The sequence below is a fragment of the Garra rufa genome, chromosome 1 (assembly GCF_049309525.1).
Source record: "Garra rufa chromosome 1, GarRuf1.0, whole genome shotgun sequence".
NCBI lineage: Eukaryota > Metazoa > Chordata > Actinopteri > Cypriniformes > Cyprinidae > Garra > Garra rufa.
In genome coordinates, this window is record NC_133361.1 from 1,137,085 (window position 1) to 1,156,187 (window position 19,103).

Here is a 19,103-nt window from a genome sequence, read left to right on the forward strand (position 1 = left end):
GACTTGCTAGTAATGCTAAAATCATGCTAGCGACTTGCTAGTAATGCTAAAAATCATACTAGCGACTTGCTAGTCATGTTATAATCATGCTAGCGACTTGCTAGTCATTCTAAAATCATGCTAGCAAATTGCTAGTCATGCTAAAATCATGCTAGCGACTTGCTAGTCTTGTTAAAATCATGCTAGCGACTTGCTAGTCATGCTATAATCATGCTTGTGACTTGCTGGTCCTGCTAGAATCATGCTAACGACTTGCTAGTCATGTTATAATCATGCTAGGGACTTGCTAGTCATGGTAAAATCATGTTAGCGACTTGCTAATCATGGTAAATCATGCTAGCGACTTGCTAGTCATGCTAAAATCATGCTAGCGACTTGCTAGTCTTACTAAAATCATGCTAGCAACTAGCTAATCATGCTACCACCCTGGGTACCCTAGTAACCTCATATCTATCTATTCACATTCAAACTATATCTTCTAACTATTTATATCTATAAATCTTTCTATTTTCAAACTATTTATATCTATCTAGCCTATCTAGCTTCAAACTTTATCAATCAATCTAAAACTATTTCATATTGAAAACCTTTAAACTTTCTTTAAACTAAAAGCTTTTAAAACTACTTAAAACTTACTGGCTAGGCTTTCTCAAGCCAACTTAAAGTTTGCTAACAAACTTTTTATCTAGTTTAAAACATGAAGCACAATGATAAACAGGAATAAAACAAACAAAAAACATTGTTCTTTGGGGAGGAACTCCATCTTTGAGTTGATCTGATCTGAGTTGAATCTGAAGATGAAGATGAACTTTATTCACTGTGAAAACTTTAGATCATGTTTCTTTCTCATGGCTCTTGTAATGACAGATTGATCCAGATTATATTCTATTGTTTGATGCATTATTGTGTCACATTTGGTGAGGACGCAGCATCAGATCTGAAAGTGCTGGATCTGAAGATGATCTATTTACTGTGATTGTTATTTGTATGTTTGTGTAGAGAAGATGAACGATTGAAACACATCCCACATTCAGTGCAGTGATACGGTTTCTCTCCAGTGTGAACTCTCATGTGTGATGTAAGGTGTCCTTTTTTTGTAAAACTCTTCCCGCATTGATCACATGCGTACGGTTTTTCTCCAGTGTGGATCCTTTTATGTTCTTTCAGACCTGTTGACTGCCTGAATCTCTTGTCGCAGTGTGAACACTTGTAAGGTTTCTCTCCAGTGTGAATCCTTTCATGTGCTTTCAGAATTGCAGCTGTAGTAAAAGTCTTCTCACACTCAAAGCACATGTACTCTTTCACACCAGTGTGTCTTTTCTGATGTCTTTCTAAATATTGTAAACATGAAAAGCTCTTTCCACACAAATGACATGAATGTGGTTTCTCCTTTGAATGAACTCTCAGGTGATTCTTCAGGTATGAAGCTCTCAGAAATATTTTCCCGCATTGATCACATGTATGTGGTTTCTCTCCAGTGTGGATGTACATGTGGTTCTTAAGGGCTGATGATTGTGAGAAACTCTTCCCGCACTGATCACAAGTGAACGGTTTCTCTCCAGTGTGAACTCTAATGTGTGATTTAAGGTTTCCTTTATTTACAAAACTCTTCCCGCACTGATCACAAGAGAACGGTTTTTCTCCAGTGTGAATTCTCATGTGAAGCTCAAGATGACGTTTGCATGTGAAACTCTTTCCACACTGAGTGCAGGTGAAAGACTTCTTGTCTCTTCTTTTCTTTAAATCTTTCTGTTTGGGTTTTTCTCCACTACTGACATCTTTCTCCTCAACTTCACTCAGTTCTTCTTTCACCTCATTGTCTTCAATCCACTCTGAAACAAGAGTTAATACAGTAAATTTGTAAAAAAAAAAAATAATACTAATAATAATAATTTAAATGAAAGGACGCAAAGTGAGAGGACATAAAAATTAAGATATAACAACGGAAAGTAGACAATTGCATTAGAAAATTCTGATCATTTTGATGCAGTTTTATTAATTCCCGAAGTTCCTGAAACGTTTACATTGATCTTACATTTTTAAAGCATTATAGGCACAAATCTCATGTTTCAATAGGGAGAGCTATTAAATGAGTTTGATCAACAACATGAAGGATCTGAGGATCCTCAAATACTATATTGTGTGTGTTGCATCAAGAGAGCAACCATACATTTATCTCATTTTTATTCATTTACAATTATTTATGTATATAATCATTTATAATCATTAGTCGTTTAATGATTATATAATTTGCTGCTCGACTGTTTTATCATTTACCATTTATATGTTTATTTGTATTATGTCATGTTTTTATTTTTCTTATTATTTTCCTTGCTTATGTTTTTTCATTGTTTAATCTAATAATTGTGAGGTTTCATTAACGGTTTTGTCTGTGTGAATAAGAGCAATACTAAACACCACAGACAATGTCAATGTTGCCAATTTAGTGACTTCCTGACCCCTTTTGAGGCTTTATTCAAAAGCCTAGCAACAAAATCAGTTCCCCTTCAGTCGTTTCACTACGACGTTACATATGGGAACCCTCCTGAGAGACCAATCATCTCCGAGCCTTATTCAAAAGGCTGATGAAAATTGGCGAGTGGTATTTGCATGCCAGGCCACTCCCCCGTACATACGGGTATATAAGATGGTGGCATGCAGCCACTCATTCAGATTTTCGCTTCGGAGCCTCATGAGCCGAGCCTGTCTACAAACAGACGAATATAGAAAAGAGTTCCTGATTGAGAGTTCACACTCTCTCTGCTGGCGTGCTGCCAATCTAAAAGAGCAATTTAAAAAAAAAGAGCTTTTGGCAGCCGCCAGCGAGATCCTGTAGGCTGCCATTCTCACAGCAACAAGAAAGTCTTTGCATTACCAGCGAACAGCTGCCCAGCAGTTCTCGGCAGTTCAGAAGCAGACTCAGGCGATTAAACACATCTTGCCCCACCGCAAAGCTACCATCTACCATCTCTGGGGCCTCAACCTCCGCATGCTCGTCGCCGAGGGCGCCCCCCTGCGGCCTCCAGAAAACCAGCTCTGTCCCCTGCCGAGGCTCACGATGCCAGACTGGTAGCTTGTTGTCTCAGGGACCGGCCAGAAACACAAGAGCTGCGGAGCATCCCTGACACGGGCAACCCAGAGGTGGAGGAGATTGCTCTTTGGGGGACGACAACACCCACGTCCCCAATCCGGTAGAGGCACGGGAACTGCTGTGTACTCAAATGCCGCCGTCGACCTACGGGTTGGCGGTACCCACAATTTTACAGAAAGAGCCAATTTCCTCACCTCTGGGGTCTCGGCCCCGAGCTCCCTTCTCGAGCAACGCCCTAAAAGTTCCTGAGAATTGGACTCGGAGCCTGATACCACCAGCGCGGGAAACAGGGAAGAAGGTAAGTGGTGCCCAGTGTAGTCAGACTTTTTTCAAGGACGTTTATCCTTCTGGGACCAGTCCCCTTCCCCTTCCCCCTCAAGCCTGGCTTCAGCTTCCCAGCCCCTCGCAGTGGTTGATTCGGACGGTACGTCTGGGCTATGCGATTCAGTTCGCCAGGCGTCCGCCCAGGTACAGAGGCGTTCTATACACTACTGTCCACTCCGACACACATGCCGCTTTCCTGCATGCCGAGGTTGCAGTCCTAATGGCGAAGGATGCAATCGAGCCTGTCCCTCCAGCTGAGATGAAGTCAGGGTTCTACAGTCCCTACTTCATCGTGCCCAAAAACAGTTGTGGGCTAGGTAGTCCAACTGATTTGGAGCCATTTCGGCGAGGCCCAGATGTTTGCCTCCTCCGAATCCTCCCACTGCCAGCTGTTTTACTCCCTCAACGAGGCTCCCCTCAGCAGGAATGCAATCGCACACAGCTGGCCTCCGGGGCCCAAGTAAACCTTTCCCCCAGTGAGCCTCCTTACACAGACACTGTGCAAGATTAGGGAGGATGAGGAGTAGGTTCTGCTGGTTGCGCCATATTGGCCCATCCGGACCTGGTTTCCAGATCTCATTTCCCTCGCGGCAGCCCCTCCCTGGAAAATCCCCTTGAGGAAAGGCACAATTGAGGCACAATTTGGCACCTGCACCCCAACCTACGGAACCTGCACGTCTGGCTCCTGGACGGGACGCGTCAGACCTCTCAGGCCTTCCACAAGCCGTGATAGAAACTATCATTCACTTCAGACCTCCCTCTACAAGGCAGGCTTATGCACTGAGGTGGGGTCTGTTTGTCGACTGGTGCTCCTCTCGAGGACAGGACCCAAAGAGAATCCGATAGCAGTAGTGCTTGGTAAGCACCAACTAGTAAGCACCAACTGAACATCCCTTGGTAAGCAAGAGAAGGGTTAATCCCCCCCAGACCGCACCTCGTACCCTCTTGGGATCTCTCCGTCATCCTCCAGGGCTTGTTGGATGCCCATTCGAGCCACTGGCATGGAGGCAGATCCAGCCTTTGCGCTGCTGTGTCCAGTCCGCGCCTTACGTATATACGTGGACCGCACTTGGCACTTCAGACGCACCGAGCAGCTCTTTGTCTGCTTTGGAGGTCAGCAGAAAGGGAATGCTGTCTCCAAACAGAGGTTGGCCCATTGGCCATGCCATGCCCCTTAGGTGTTCATGCCCACTCCACACGGCTGGTGTTGGCTTGCTGCGCCATTCCTACGGGATCCATGCGCTATATCCCTCATTTGTTCCCTTCGGTGAACCTTGGGTCCTCCATGCCCCGCAGACCTAGATGCAGAGTAGTTCCTAAGGTGACGTTCATATCTGTCTGCTCACATGTCCGCTTGTCAGCACGTGGGTTTGTGTGTAACGCGGCGTCTGAGTCGTGGCCTGTTCCATGGGCCTGTTCCCATATGTAACGTCGTAGTGAACGTTACATCCCCTAACACAACCCTACATCACGCTGACGCCGCGCTACAGCTCGCCTCCTCAGCGAAAACCTGAATGAGTGGCTGCATGCCACCATCTTATATACCCGTATGTACGGGGGAGTGGTCTGGCATGGAAATACCACTCGCCAATTTTCATTGGGCTTTTTTTTGTGAGTTCCAATATGTAACGTCTCCATTCCCTCCTTCAGGGAACGAGGGTTACCTACGTAACCTAGACGTTACTTGGACAAACCTTATTTAGATTGCAACACTCGTATTTGAACGAACTCCTCCTAGAGATTTATTCCGATCAACTCCAAATTTGGTGAATCTAATCTAAAGCCCTTTGTGACATTAAATTGCGAAGATCTTGAGTTTTCGGTAAAGGGCATGTCTGTCGCGGCCTGACCAAGTTTCGCCATGGAAATAGAAGTTGTTATAACTTAATTGCCATAAATTGTCCAATCATCCTCAAACTTCACATGTTCGATAAGAATCTAGGCCTGAACACATCTGAACTCCAATATTCTCTCATAATCATAGCACCACCTGTTGGCAACAGGAAATGGCTTGTAGCAAACACCTCCTAGAGATTTAATGATATCGACATTATATTTGGTAGGTCAAATCTAAAGGCCTTTGCAACATTAAATTGCGAAGATCTTGAGTTTTCTTTATAGGGCGTGTCCATGGCAGCCTGACAAAGTTCACAGGTTTGGTAAGAGTCCTGGCCTGAAGACACCTAAAGGCCAATATTCAGATATTATCATAGTGCCACCTGTTGGCAGCAGGATATATCATATCTTTCAATAACTCAAGCATACCAAAGTCAATCTGCACCAGACTTCATTTGTTTGATAAAAGTGCTGGTCTGAACAAATCTACATGCCAATAATCAGTTATAGGCATAGCGCCACCAGCTGGCAGCAGGAAGTTTGGCACATTTAAATGACTTTGACATATTTCTCCTATATTTACTGTATTAAAAGCACACTGCCCACCGTTCACTGTTTTCCTAAGCCATCGGTCAGTGGTGAGCCCGGGTGCGAGGGCCCTTTCATTGCTGCTTGCAGCTTTAATTTGCTTTTGGAACCTTATTTAACCTCTTAAACTCTGGCATATATTGGATTTTTTTTACTGATTTTGGCATACCTGAATGTAAAACAATGCCCTACTTGGATAGACTGGAGTAAATGCATGTGATAACAATAGTCTCATTTCCCAGAAAGTAACCTAACATTTAACACATGGGTGGAATAATTTATTAATATACATAAAAGGTTAATAATTTTCTTACTTGGCCAGTTACAAACAAAAACTTGCTTGATGAAGTAACTATTGTTACTTATCTTATTTATCTATTGTTACTCCTAGTCTTAACACCTAGGAACCTTTATGAATCACAAGTCTAGGAATAAGACTCAAATTATAGCATTCTTGCAATTTTGACACACTTAAGACTAAAATTTTACTCTGATTGGCGTTTTACATATGGCCCAAACATTTGATGCTTCATCAATATTATTCAACAGCTCTAGAGATCATTCCTGTTACAACAAACACCATCTAAGCCTGCCTGAAGCTTTATAACATCAGCATTATTAATGAAGAATCAACACCAACCTGTTTGTTGTTCAGTATCTTCAGTGTGTTCTGGATCTCTCATCTTCTCTCTGTCCTCTTTAATAAACTCAGATTTGCAGATTTCAGCTCTTCCTGATGATTTGATGCTCGTCTTGTAAACTGATGGGAATATTCCAGCATTTATTGCTGAATGTGTGATTGCTGTGGGAGGAGCTTCACTCAACATGAATCTCTGTGTGGAAAAGCCAAAATAACAATGAATAGAGGAAACCAGTGTCATGCCAACAGCCGATCGACCTACAAAGTGACGTCACATTTCCACCAATCTATGACTTGGTGCTCTGTAATTTCACAGCTGGACCACTAATCTCACAGCCCCAAATGATATGCAAAAACATTCAGAAATTGAAGGTAGGTCCCAAATTACAAACTTATACTCTGAGTCTCCCAATGTGATACGGCCAGGAAGCAAGACATAGATACAAGTTCTGTATTTCCTACTTCAAGTTTATTGGTTTAATACAAGAGTATATATATAGGAATATTAACGGATGTTACGCATCTAACCAAAATATCTATGTGCGTCATATGGAACAAAAACAATATTGGGTGTACAATGAAATCTCAGAAATAGATCTGGGTGAACAATGAGCTCTTCCTGTTATTCCAACCAACTATGTATTAAACAAACAGAAACAAGTGTGAAATACATTAAACAGCAGGGAGAGAGGAAAACTCATTCTCACGACTTATTCACACATAATCTAACAGTAAGTCAGTCTGGCCACTAGTGTTTACAACAACATTGAAAAAATCATCCATTTGAATGAATCATTGGACATAGTTTTTTTTTTTTTTTTTTTGCACAATGGCTGGAATTTATTAATTCTATTTGTCCTGAACAATTCCGTATTCAACTCATCTTCTATGAACGGAATAAACATTAGACACAATGTGATAGTTTTTGCCGGTTGAATGAAGGGCGTTTCTGGAGTAAAAGTTTCCTTTCTGCACTGAACACACGCTATCTATAACATTACTGGGTGATTCTTAGACTATGGGCACTTTTATGTACCTTGGTCATATTTTTTAAAATACATACAATTTTGGACAAATTTCTCTTTCTTTGTCAAGCTAACAATAAAACCAATCTAAAAAAAAATTACTACCTTTCTATTATGATTTTTTCATACTTTTCAACCGTCTTATAGGTGTCAAAATCACTGTTTTCTCCTTGTCGCACACCCAGACTTTTAAACTTCAACAATGAAAATACAGTTTAAAAATATGACTTATCTGGTAACTATTAATGTACTTGAACTAAGCACTAGTAAAATAATTAAAATACATTATAGTATTTAATGTGAGACCTCTATCAATATTACTTTTTATACAAAATATAGCTGTCGCACAGTATTAGTGTCATTTCCACCACAACACTGTAATGTATCTTTAAAAAGTTTGTGTGAAAGATTTTTTAGGTGGTTTCAATGGAAATGTTCAGGGACATCAGAGGACATGTTGGACATGGAGAGAATTTAAATTTTCATCAACAACAAATGAAGAAAAATCAAAGTAAATATTGCTTGATCAGTGAATATATTTATTCTATGTCATTTCCACCACGTACTGTACCATCAAGGGTGTTATTAAAAAGCTAAAAATGTTAAGTTAAATAAGAGTATTTTACATACACAAAATGCTAAGTACTAATTCAAAGCCAGTCAGTGAAGCTGTCTTCCATTTTTTCACAAAAAACTACAGAAATGTCATTTCCACCACAGTCATTTCCACCACACTGCCCTATGTGGTGGAAATGACATTTATGGTTACAAAGTACAATTTACATGGGTTGTGAGAATAGATTTGCATGACTGCAAATGTTTCAATCCAGAAACAGTCATGTTCCAGCATTGGGACGAAGCTTCCTTAAATTTACCTTAATTTCTTGTCATTTCCACAATACGCTGTCATTTCCACCACACACACATCTTTAAAAAATATTTAAAAGGTTCTCATCACACATAAAAAAAAAATATCCACAATTTATGAACCATGCTCTACTTAATATAAAAACCAAAGTTATTCTATTTTTTAAATAACAGCTGTATATTGAGACGCACATTTGTTCATTGCAGGTCAAAAATAAAAAGAAAATATTAACTATTTCTCTTGTAATATAAGTTTGTCCTCTTACAGACCTTAAAACTAGACAAATTATTTAAACTTATGAGACTGTGTTATGTGACTTTTGAACATTTTTTTTTTCTTCAAATTCTCAAGGCTAAAAGTGCACCTAGTTGAAGAAACGCCCTACTACAGCACTATTCATATTCAGAAGAGCTGGCTTTAATCTCAAATTCGTTATCATCAGATTTAATTAAACAAAACAAGACTTGCAGGACAGCAAACAGCAAATAATAGAGGAGAAGAGGACTCACCGGCTGCGTCCGAAATCGCCTACTTCTCTACTATATAGTCTTAGAGGCCCCCGCAAAGAACGAGACGGGGCCCCTCCCACCAGCTGTGATGTCATGCATGAAAATGTATTGTGCACCTGAGACTGTCTCTCAGTAATGAATGTGGTGAATTATCATTGTATTGATGCTTTTGACGTTATTAGCATATAGCATAGCCTGTAATGTCCGTATTTGATTGCTTTTCAATCAGACTGAAATCCATGCAGGAATAAATAGTCTATCGCGAGCGTTTTGGTGTGCAAAGACTTTGGCTACAGATTTTATGTGGATGTTGCGAGCGCTGGCATTCTCAATACTTCGAAGAGCTAAACTGGACAGTCTTTCTTGTAACATTATTGTGCTCCGGAGAAATGTCTTGATCATTTCAGTTTCGAGAACGAACGATAAATCGGATAGAAAAGTCTGGTGACAAGTCGCCAGTGAACAGCACAGAAGCGCAGAAGCGGACCAGAGCCCAAAACATAAATATATTTCACTTAAACCATTAACAGATTAACAAAAGGAAAGGAGAAAAATGTGCTGGGTTTTGATTCATTGTGACACGATCCACGCACACACGCATTTTTGCTACCTTAATTAACATTGCAGCTTGTTGATTATCAAAATAAAATACATTTTAAGAAAAATATAAAGGTTTCTTAATTTTAATAGTCCATTCGCGCAAGCTGCGCCTCACAGTGTGCTGTTATAGTCTTTGTGAAGGATAATGTTGTGGAGAGAAGGGAATAAAATAACCTAGGTGTTTATAATGCTTGTGCATTTTGATTTAGGCTACATTGGCTATTTCTGAATGTAATAATTAAATGCGACGTATGTTTTTTTTTTTTTTTCAAAATAACTAAATATATTGAAAAAATACTTTAATGTCTTTAAAGGGTTATGAAACCCCAGGCAACTTTTTCTGAGATTTAAGCAGAAGTGTTTGTGTTGCACATCATAGAAAGCAACGTTGGCATCTGCTAATATTAATTGTTAGAGATAATTGGTTAATTTTGAGCTTTTTTGCGCTATTTTCATCTTCCGGGTTTAAAATCTACATTGTCCTGACGTCAGCTTTTGTGACGTGGCGATGGACTATAGTACATCGATGACGCGTCGGTGTCTCATAAATATTCATGCCGCTGCGTGTTCTTATCCTATGCGAAGTCGATTCGCTTAATTATTCACGACAGCGCTTGCTGATTTGCTGTGGCAGGCGCTTCAGTCTCAGTCTATGAGATCGCCCAGAGCCGTTTGTTTCTCTATGGCTCTGAGATCGCTTACATTAACTGAGAGGAACGTTCATGAGTGAGAGTCCGGCACACGCGATTCATTCACAAAGTAAGTGTAAGCGGTTTTTCTTTGACGCAACCCATCAAAAGGCTTATATAAACGCGCCAAAATAAGCCTTAACAGTTATTAGTGGTTCAACAGTGTGTTCATATATAGGTTTTCGATGCATAGTGCAAAAGAATGAACATTTATTTGTGTTTTAAACTCGTGGGGAGCGAAATGAAACTGTCTGAACCCAAAGTTGTCTGTGTGGTCTCTCTCCCCGATCTCCCCTCTACTCCACGCAGCGCTGTGAGCGCGCCACGCCCACTTCTGCAGCATTTTTCAAAACTGTGGTGAGAGTAGCCAGTGCTGAAACAGGGGGGTTTCGTAACCCTTTAAAGCATTTTTGGCCAAAATCTAGAAAAGATGATGCTGTCTTGGCTATGACTAACAAGGTAGGTTACCAGATCAAGACTTTATTCTTTTTTTCTTTCTTTTTTTTTTTTTTTTTTTTTTTGAGTAAGAAAACGCTGAACGGTAATGGTCCGTGTACTTTTTCGTTCATTCATTATTCTTTTTTGGAATGAAAGATGAAATTTAAAAAAGGGTGCAGCTTGGTTTTTTTGTTTAAAAGAAAAAAAAGCAGAAATGGCTGTATTTTGTTTTCCAAATGTATTGTTGTCATCAAATAATATTAGAAAATACTATTTTCCGATCGTTTTTCAATTTGTAATATTTATTTGTACATTTATTGTATTTCATTTGACTGATCCTAAAATTACACCGTCGTGGGTATCAGTGATGCGCGGGTTGATCCGAAATGAGCGCGTGCCCGCGGTTACCAGTCATCCAAAAATATTTCTAATGATATTCGGGTCGCTGTCGGTCGGGTCGTTTGAAATAAAGATGCCAATTAAACCTTTGTAATTTATATAGTAGCCTACTAGACACACTTTTCTATGAAATACACAGACCTACACTTTATTGGCTGAATAATATTTACCTTTTGATAGTTGAGCGTTATTAACTGTTGAATAAAAGCTGAGGCGGGACAAAATGCCCGATTTCCAACACGTTGAACCGAGCAAAGCCATTGTACCATTTTAATAGGCCACTTCTAAACGCATATAGCTCAGTAATGTCAGCTTTATGTATTTTCTGAGAAGGGGGTGGGATTTTTGTTGGGAAGACGCACACTTCGATTAGACTGGATAAACACATGCAGCATCTTAATTGTTAAGAAAATATTCCTAATAAATGTCTCGAATAGTTTGATTATGTCCAATGCTTCTCTTTCTTTTTGGAATTATTAGACACATTTCACTGTCTTTTCAAATGCCTAGGTCTGTTTAATTTCCTTAATTATAAAATTCAGCACTATTTTTTTTTTTTTACGTTTATTCAAGTAACAATATATAAATTATCTCATGTATATGCTTGTTTTAAACCAGGGATTAAAAACGAATTCCGAATAAAAACTGTATTTTTTCTTTACATTTCCAGAGAGCGAAACGAACGAAATTAAACATTACTTAATAATTAAAGGCACTATAATTTCCTATTATTAACAACTATTATAGCTACACAATTAATATATATATATATATATATATAATATCATATTCGTGATTCCTGATTTTATATATGAAAACTTCGTTTTGAAGTGCATTCGTTATGTTTGTATAAGAAAAGTCGTTAACCTAGCCTATTAAGTTGATTGAATATTCTTGATAATTTTTCAGAAGAATACAAGTTAAGAAAAAAATGAGCTTTAGTCTCTAATATTTAGGGCTATAGGCTAATCTTTTTCTTAACTTTTATTACACTGTAGATCGAAATAAGATAATGATTGATCATATTTAACATCGGAGAATCACTGACATAGTTTAGAGTAGCCTACTTCGAAAATGAAACTATTGTATAAAGGAATATTTTTAAATGTTTATTCATGTTCCTGTTTGTTATGGTGGCGTTTTGTTGCTTGAAATTGTTCTAGTTTGGTTCTTGTTTACTGCTTGTAATTTGGGAGAGGTACTGGTAATGTGTGAAATGAATACCAATAGCAACACCGGGAGAAGTTAAGCTTGTTATCCAACAAAAAAAAAGACTATGAATAAGCACTTACTCAAAATTAGAAATGAAATAAATATAATGTGCTCTCAAGAAATTGAAAGAAAGATGGCATTTACGAAACAGAAATACTACGAATCAGGCTCTAAATCAACTAGACTTTTGGCAAGGAAGTTACAGAAACAACAAACGGATAATACAATATATAAAATAAGGGACTTAAATTCCAAAAATATACAATATAAACCAAAGGAAATACTAAAAACATTTAAAAAATACTACAAGTTATTGTATACACAACCACGCCCTAGAGGATGAGCAACAGATTGGACAATTCTTTGATTCCCTCAACTTACCAGTTATAACAGAGGAACAAAATCAAACATTAATAGCTGCGATAACTGAGACAGAACTAAATAACGCCACAAATCTTTCCTTAGCCTTAGTCATAGAATTGACTCAATAAAAATCAACATCCTTCCGCGGTATCTCTATCTGTTTCAAGCGCTCCCTGTAGAAATTAACTCAAAACACTGGTCTGAATTAGATAAGATCATTTCCAGGTTTGTTTGGCAAGGGAAGAAACCTAGGATTAAATTCAAAACATTACGGCTGTCAACGGAGGAAGGAGGTATGGCATTACCCAGTTTTAGGGATTATTTTTAAGCGGCCCAGACTAAATATTTAATTAACATGTGTAATCCAACGTACAAGGCTATAGGTGGACAGATATTGACCTTTCAATAATGAATGATCCTCCAATTCAAGCAGTATTTGCACATTGAAAACTTGGGAAGATTTATAGATACGGTGCAAAATACATGGATTAAAACCCAACAAAAAATCTGGAATACAATAAAAGTAGAGTATAAATTGGATTGTAAATTACAAATACTTCAATGGTGTGCTTACGACCCTGAATTTAAGCCAAATCGAATGGATTATAGATTCAAATCTTGGGTCTCAAAAGGAATAACAACATTCTACTCTCTTACGGAAAAGGGAGATTTGAAGGACTTTGAAAGTCTGAAGAAATGTGATTTTTATAGATATCTTCAGTTACGCAATCATTATGAAAACAACATCAAAAGTAAAAACAGACTTCGATGACCCAGTTGTCAAGATATTTATATGTGCGTATCAAGGTGATTTAAATAAGGGTGTCATATCTAAATTTTATAAAGGTCTTAGGATAAAAAAAATAAAAATCATTCTACAGAATACATTAAAGAAAAATGGGAAAAAGAGGGTAACTTTTTTATATCAAATGAGGATTGGCTTAATGTATGTAAATTCCCATGGAAGTGTACTAACTTGCTTCCTGAACCCGCCACAATACAAGAGTGGATGGATATAGTAAATGATATTTATTTTATGGAAAAGATTACTTTTTCTCTTCTCTTTCAGAAGAATGTGTTTAAGTGGGTCAAATATATGAAGCCATTACGACTGGACTTTGTGGAGGTATAAATCAATTGATTTTGCCTTTTTTGAATGGGAAACGTCGTTGTTATCTCTATTGTATACCTTTCCCACACCGGAAACTAGGGGATTTTCTCCTATAATTCCCCAATCATAGAACAAACACTTCACATTATTCAGTGCAGAGTATGAATATTGAGTTTATATCTGACCTCCCCCGAATAATACAAGTTATTTTTGTTGTTAATTTTGTTTAATTTTGTTTATTTAGTTTTGTATTATGTTAAAAAACTAATTTGATTAGCAGAGAACAATGTCATTACGTCTGTTTTGAAATAATGTACTGTTGTTTAAGCTGCTACATCAAAATAAAGAAATTCAAAAAAGAAATGTGAGAGTCAAATGGGGCATCGGAGTAGCCATGTAAATATGCTGTTCTGCCAGAATTGATTGAATATAACTCCGATTGCATTCGTCTGAAAGAAGGAAGTCACATACAGCTAGGATGCAGTAAATAAAACGCTACAGTATTGTTGGTGTTGGTTCAAGACTCTCCGTCAATAAAGACAAATCGAGCAATTGCCTTTTAAAGGTTTATTTCTTGCAAGAAAGGTTCAAACTTCACAGTCAAAACAGTTCCAGTGCCCTGCTGAATGTGACAAACTCAAGGTTGCAAACTAAAAACAGCTGGTGTTTTCATGTAAGGATAGGAAGACATCTCTATACATCATCCCTTTGTTGTAATTCGTGCTGAACGAGACGAGACGATAGACAATATATAAACAAACAAGATATTTAATATTAATCTTAAACTACTGCTTACACACAGGTGAAGGGAATTCAGACAAACGAGGGCTAAACCAAAGTACAAAGATCAATGGGGGGAGACAATGGGAGAAACCAAGTACCAAAACAGACATAAATGTGACACTGTCACGTTTGCAGGGCTCAGAGATGATGTCTGGGTCCAAATGCAGGTAAGTACATATTTAATAAAACAAAACACAAACAAAAGGCCAACACGGAACAGGTGTGGGTGAGACGAGTGTCATGATCACAGTACAGGTGAACACAATCAGGGGAGTGAAGTGCGGGAGGAAGGGAAAACAGCGCTCTCTGGAGGAGGAGGGAAAGGATCGCAACCCAGAGTCATGACAGACACCCTTTAGACATCCTCTGCCTATATTTTAGGCCTCTTTTGACCCCCAAGGTCACCTTAAGGCGCAGGAGAGTCCTCAACTGTATGATAAATATAAATCTCCAACCACACACTGCACGTCTACGACGCGTCCACAGATGATCACAAGTTAATGTTGGTGTTTACCAAGCGGCAACCTCCCGCTCTCTCTATTGAAACCAACAAGGAAGTGGCTTAAACTGCAATTCATCGACTGGCCGCTAGAGAGAGTCAGTCCCATAGACGCCCCGTGTTAAAATGCCCAACTTTACAGCAGAAAAAACATGTTTACAGCCTGGTTCAAAAAGTGGTTTTGGTCATATAGTTCATGTCAACTGTGAGGGGGGTGATTTTTTTTTTATAACTCATCCGTTTAAGTTATATTAAGCCGTAAAGTTCAGCATGATTAAGGGCGTGGCCACTTGAGTGACAGGGGATTGTAACCACTTTTGTGCTAGGTGGGCGTGGTTTCAGCACCCAGCTCCACCCACGTCACGCCTCTTTGCCCATTTCCGATTATCCGGGAGTGACGCGTGATGGCGTGATTTCAAGATGCCGATGGCTGAATCCCACCCACCATACTGCCCTCCAAAGGCAAAGCGCAGTAACTACACATTTTGGTCAAAATTGAGTTAAGGCTTAAAGTGGACTTTGCGACAACTGTTTTGTCTCGTGGCAAAGTCTCCTGGTTCAATTTTGTCCCGTTTCAGAGAAACGAGAGTGTTTGACTAGCTGTCAAAAACCTTAAAGGCATTTTTCTCAGTTTGAGTGTTCGTGTAGTTACTGCACTTTGCCTTTGGAGGGCAGTATAGGCTTCAAAATCGCATATTTTTTTACAGTCTGTGGTGTTTACAGCAGCCGCGGATCTGCGTGTGTTTGGACCCTCTGTACAACACACATGAATGGCGTGGCTACCGGAGCAGTTCGCGGACCCTTTAGTTTAAAGGTGTGCTATTATGCTTTTTCACTTTTTGAATTTCAGCCAGTGTGTGGTGTGTATGTTTGGGCATAAAAAACATCTACAAAGTTACAAATCTCAAAGTCCACTCAAAAGCGAGATATTTAGTTTTTAAAAAATCCCTTTTCAAGAACTACAACGAACGGCTCATTTGTGACTACAGCGTTTGTTTTCCGGAGGCTATTATGTCACAACGTTAGTCCCGCCTCTGAAATTCAATTCGCCTAACTTTAGCCATGTATTATGGACAGCCGCTTTTGGGATGCTACAGTGAGCCGCTCCAGAGACCCCAAAGACCACAAACCTGAATTTTTTTGTCACACTAACATAAAATCAAGATATCATTCCAATTTTTTTGTTTATTTGTGGCTCAAGATAGTTTTAATGGTTTCACTATTCATACAATCCTGCTTATTAAACCTATTAAACATGATATGAAACTCCTAAGAAATCACTATGATGTACAGGAATTGTTCTTTGGGGAGGAACTCCGTCTCTGAGTTGATCTCAATCTCAGTTGAATCTGCAGGTTTTGAAGAAGAACCTTATTCACTGTGAAAACGTTTTGTTGTCTTTGTCGCTTGCAGATATTGTATTGCTTGATTCATTATTGTCTCATCATCAGATCTGAAGAGGATCTACTTACAGTGATCGGTTTTTATATGTCTGCGTAGAGAAGCTACATGTTTGAAAGGTATCCCACATTCAGTGCAGTGAAACGGTTTCTCTCCAGTGTGGATCCTCTCGTGTGTTTTCTGATTTTCATACCGTCTGAATCTCTTGTCGCAGTGTGAACACTTGTACGGTTTCTCTCCAGTGTGGATCCTCTGGTGTAGTCTTAAATTGCTCGATGTACTAAAAGCCTTCCCACACTCAAGACACATGTAATCTCTCACACCAGAGTGTGTTTTCTGATGCATTTTCAAACGGTATGGTATTGAAAAAATCTTTCCACACAAATGACACGGATGTGGCTTCTCCTTTGAATGCGCTCTCAGGTGTTTCTTCAGTTCTGAAGGCCATGAAAATGCTTTATCGCATTGATCACATGCGTACAGCTTCTCTCCAGCGTGGATGTTCATGTGTTCCTTAAGATGTGCGGATTGTGAGAAACTCTTTCCGCACCGATCGCATGTGAACGGATTCGCTCCAGCGTGAACTTTCATGTGTGATCTTAGGCTTCTTCTATGTCTGAAACGCTTCTCGCATTGATCACATGCGTACGGTTTCTCTCCGGTGTGCATCCTCTCGTGTGCTTTCATGTCTCCTGTCAGTCTGAATCTCTTGTCGCAGTGTGAACACTTGTAAGGTTTCTCTCCGGTGTGCATCCTCTCATGAAATTTCAAATGGCTTGCTGTAATAAAAGTCCTCTCACACTCAAAGCACATGTACTCTCTCACAGGACTGTGTATTTTCTGATGAACTTTTAAATATTCCAAACATGAAAAACTCTTTCCACAAAACTTGCATGAATACGGCTTCTCCTTGGAATGAACTTTCAGGTGTTGCGTCAGGTTTGAATTTGTCAGAAATGTCTTCCCGCATTGATCACATGTGTACAGTTTCTCTCTGGTGTGGATGTTCATGTGTCTCTTACAGTCGGCCGCTTGTCTGAAACTCTTCCCGCAATGATCACAAGAGAACGGTTTTTCTCCAGTGTGAACTCTCATGTGAATATCAAGTTGACATTTGTATCTGAAGCTATTTCCACACTGAGTGCAGGTCAAAGATGTCTTGTCTCTGCTTTTCTTTAAATCTTTCTCCTCATTGTCTTCAATCAACTCTGAAACAAAAGTGAAAACAGCAAATGTGTCAAAAACAGAAAAGACGTAAAGTGAGAAGACTTTAATATACAGCGGGGAAAATAAGTATTTGACACATCAGCTTTTTTTTTAATCAGTAAGGGTATTTCTAAGTGGGCCATTGACACAAAATTCCCACCAGATGTAGCCATCAAGCCAAATATTGAATTCATATTCAATATTTTTGGAATATGAATTCAAGGCAGTAGCGCCACCTATTGCCTCTTGTATGGAGAGGCCAGTCGTCTGCATTGCTCAGGAGTGATTCTGGCCCATTCTTCCACACAAACGCTCTCTAAATCTTGAAGGTTCCTTGGGCCTCTTTTATGAACTTTCAGTTCTCTCCATAGATTTTCTATGGGATTTGGGTCAGGTGATTGACTGGGCCATTCAAGCAACTTGATTTTCTTTCTTTGAAAACACTTCATTGTTTCCTTGGCCTTCTGTTTGGGATCTTTGTCTAGCTGAAATGTCCATCCTCTTTTCATTTTTTAACTGTTATAGCGCCACCTATGGTTCAATTTCCATGAAACTTTGCTTACTTGTTAAGAGCCATCTGACACATGTTTTCACAAATTTTTGTACATTTTTGAGTTTTTGTTTAGGTTTTATACGCTTTTGGGTATATATTGCCACGTCCCTTTCTAAATGACTCTGTTACAGCCAACCAAAGGACAAAATAAATTTTTTTTTTTGTATAATTATTGATCTAGAGAGTCCAGAGAATTGCGCTGCAGTGGTTTGATCAAGATTGAGTGAAAAACCTAGGACTAGTTCGCAAAACTAGGTTTTTAACATAATTGCAAATATTTAATTAACAATTTGATTGACAGCAATGGTTCTAGAGGCAAATCTGTTCAGAATGAGGAGATCTATCGTATGATATAAAGATATAGTGCATATATGAATATTCAACATTTTTTTGCAATTTTAGTACTTTTACTGTAGAAATATCATGTTTTTTGACACTTATTTAATTGTTATAGCGCCACCTATTGTCCGATCGTCATGAAACTTTGCATGCTTGTAAAGAGTCATCTTGTACATGTTTTCACCAATTTACATAAAGTTTTGAGTTTCTGTTTAGGTTCTATAGGCTTTTGGGTATATGCGACCACGCCCCTTTTTATAATGACCCCGTTATAGCAAACCAAAGAACAAAATTCAAAAAAGTTTTGATAATTATTGATCTAGAGATTTCAGAGAATTGTGCTGCAGTGGTTTGATCAAGATTGAGTGAAAAACCTAGGACTAGTTCGCAAAGCTAGGTTTTTAACATAATTGCAAATATTAAATGAACAATTTGATTGACAGCAATGGTTCTAGAAGCAAATCTGTTCAGAATGAGGAGATCTATCATATGATATAAAGATATAGTGCATATATGAATATTCAACATTTTTTTTGCAATTTTAGTACTCTTACTGTAGAAATATCATGTTTTTGACACTTATTTAATTGTTATAGCGCCACCTATTGTCCGATCGTCATGAAACTTTG

At 38.8% G+C, this 19,103-nt stretch overlaps 1 protein-coding gene across 1 annotated transcript; it reads right to left on the reverse strand.

Annotated features, from left to right (window-relative positions):
• Positions 1 to 792: 792 nt before the first annotated feature.
• Positions 793 to 17,231, reverse strand: LOC141343002 (uncharacterized). Its single transcript, XM_073847599.1, has 8 exons — positions 16,448 to 17,231; positions 16,257 to 16,324; positions 4,689 to 4,828; positions 4,357 to 4,490; positions 3,180 to 3,356; positions 2,876 to 3,081; positions 2,720 to 2,771; positions 793 to 1,832 (listed from the first exon to the last, which is right to left on the reverse strand). The coding sequence occupies exons 1-8, from the start codon at positions 17,187 to 17,189 to the stop codon at positions 964 to 966; spliced, it is 2,388 nt and encodes a 795-aa protein (XP_073703700.1). The 5' UTR covers positions 17,190 to 17,231; the 3' UTR covers positions 793 to 963.
• Between the last annotated feature and the right edge of the window lie 1,872 nt (positions 17,232 to 19,103).

What these genes read in the sequence shown, in the direction of transcription:
- LOC141343002 (XM_073847599.1), bottom strand. Translation starts at nt 17,189, where the DNA reads ATGTGCTTTGAGTGTGAGAGGACTTTTATTACAGCAAGCCATTTGAAA. An exon ending in CGGGGCATGGAGGACCCAAG is followed by an intron (nt 4,491 to 4,688) that starts GTTCACCGAAGG and finishes GTGCGTCTGAAG; the next exon opens with TGCCAAGTGCGGTCCACGTA. An exon ending in GCCTCTACCGGATTGGGGAC is followed by an intron (nt 3,082 to 3,179) that starts GTGGGTGTTGTC and finishes CCGGTCCCTGAG; the next exon opens with ACAACAAGCTACCAGTCTGG.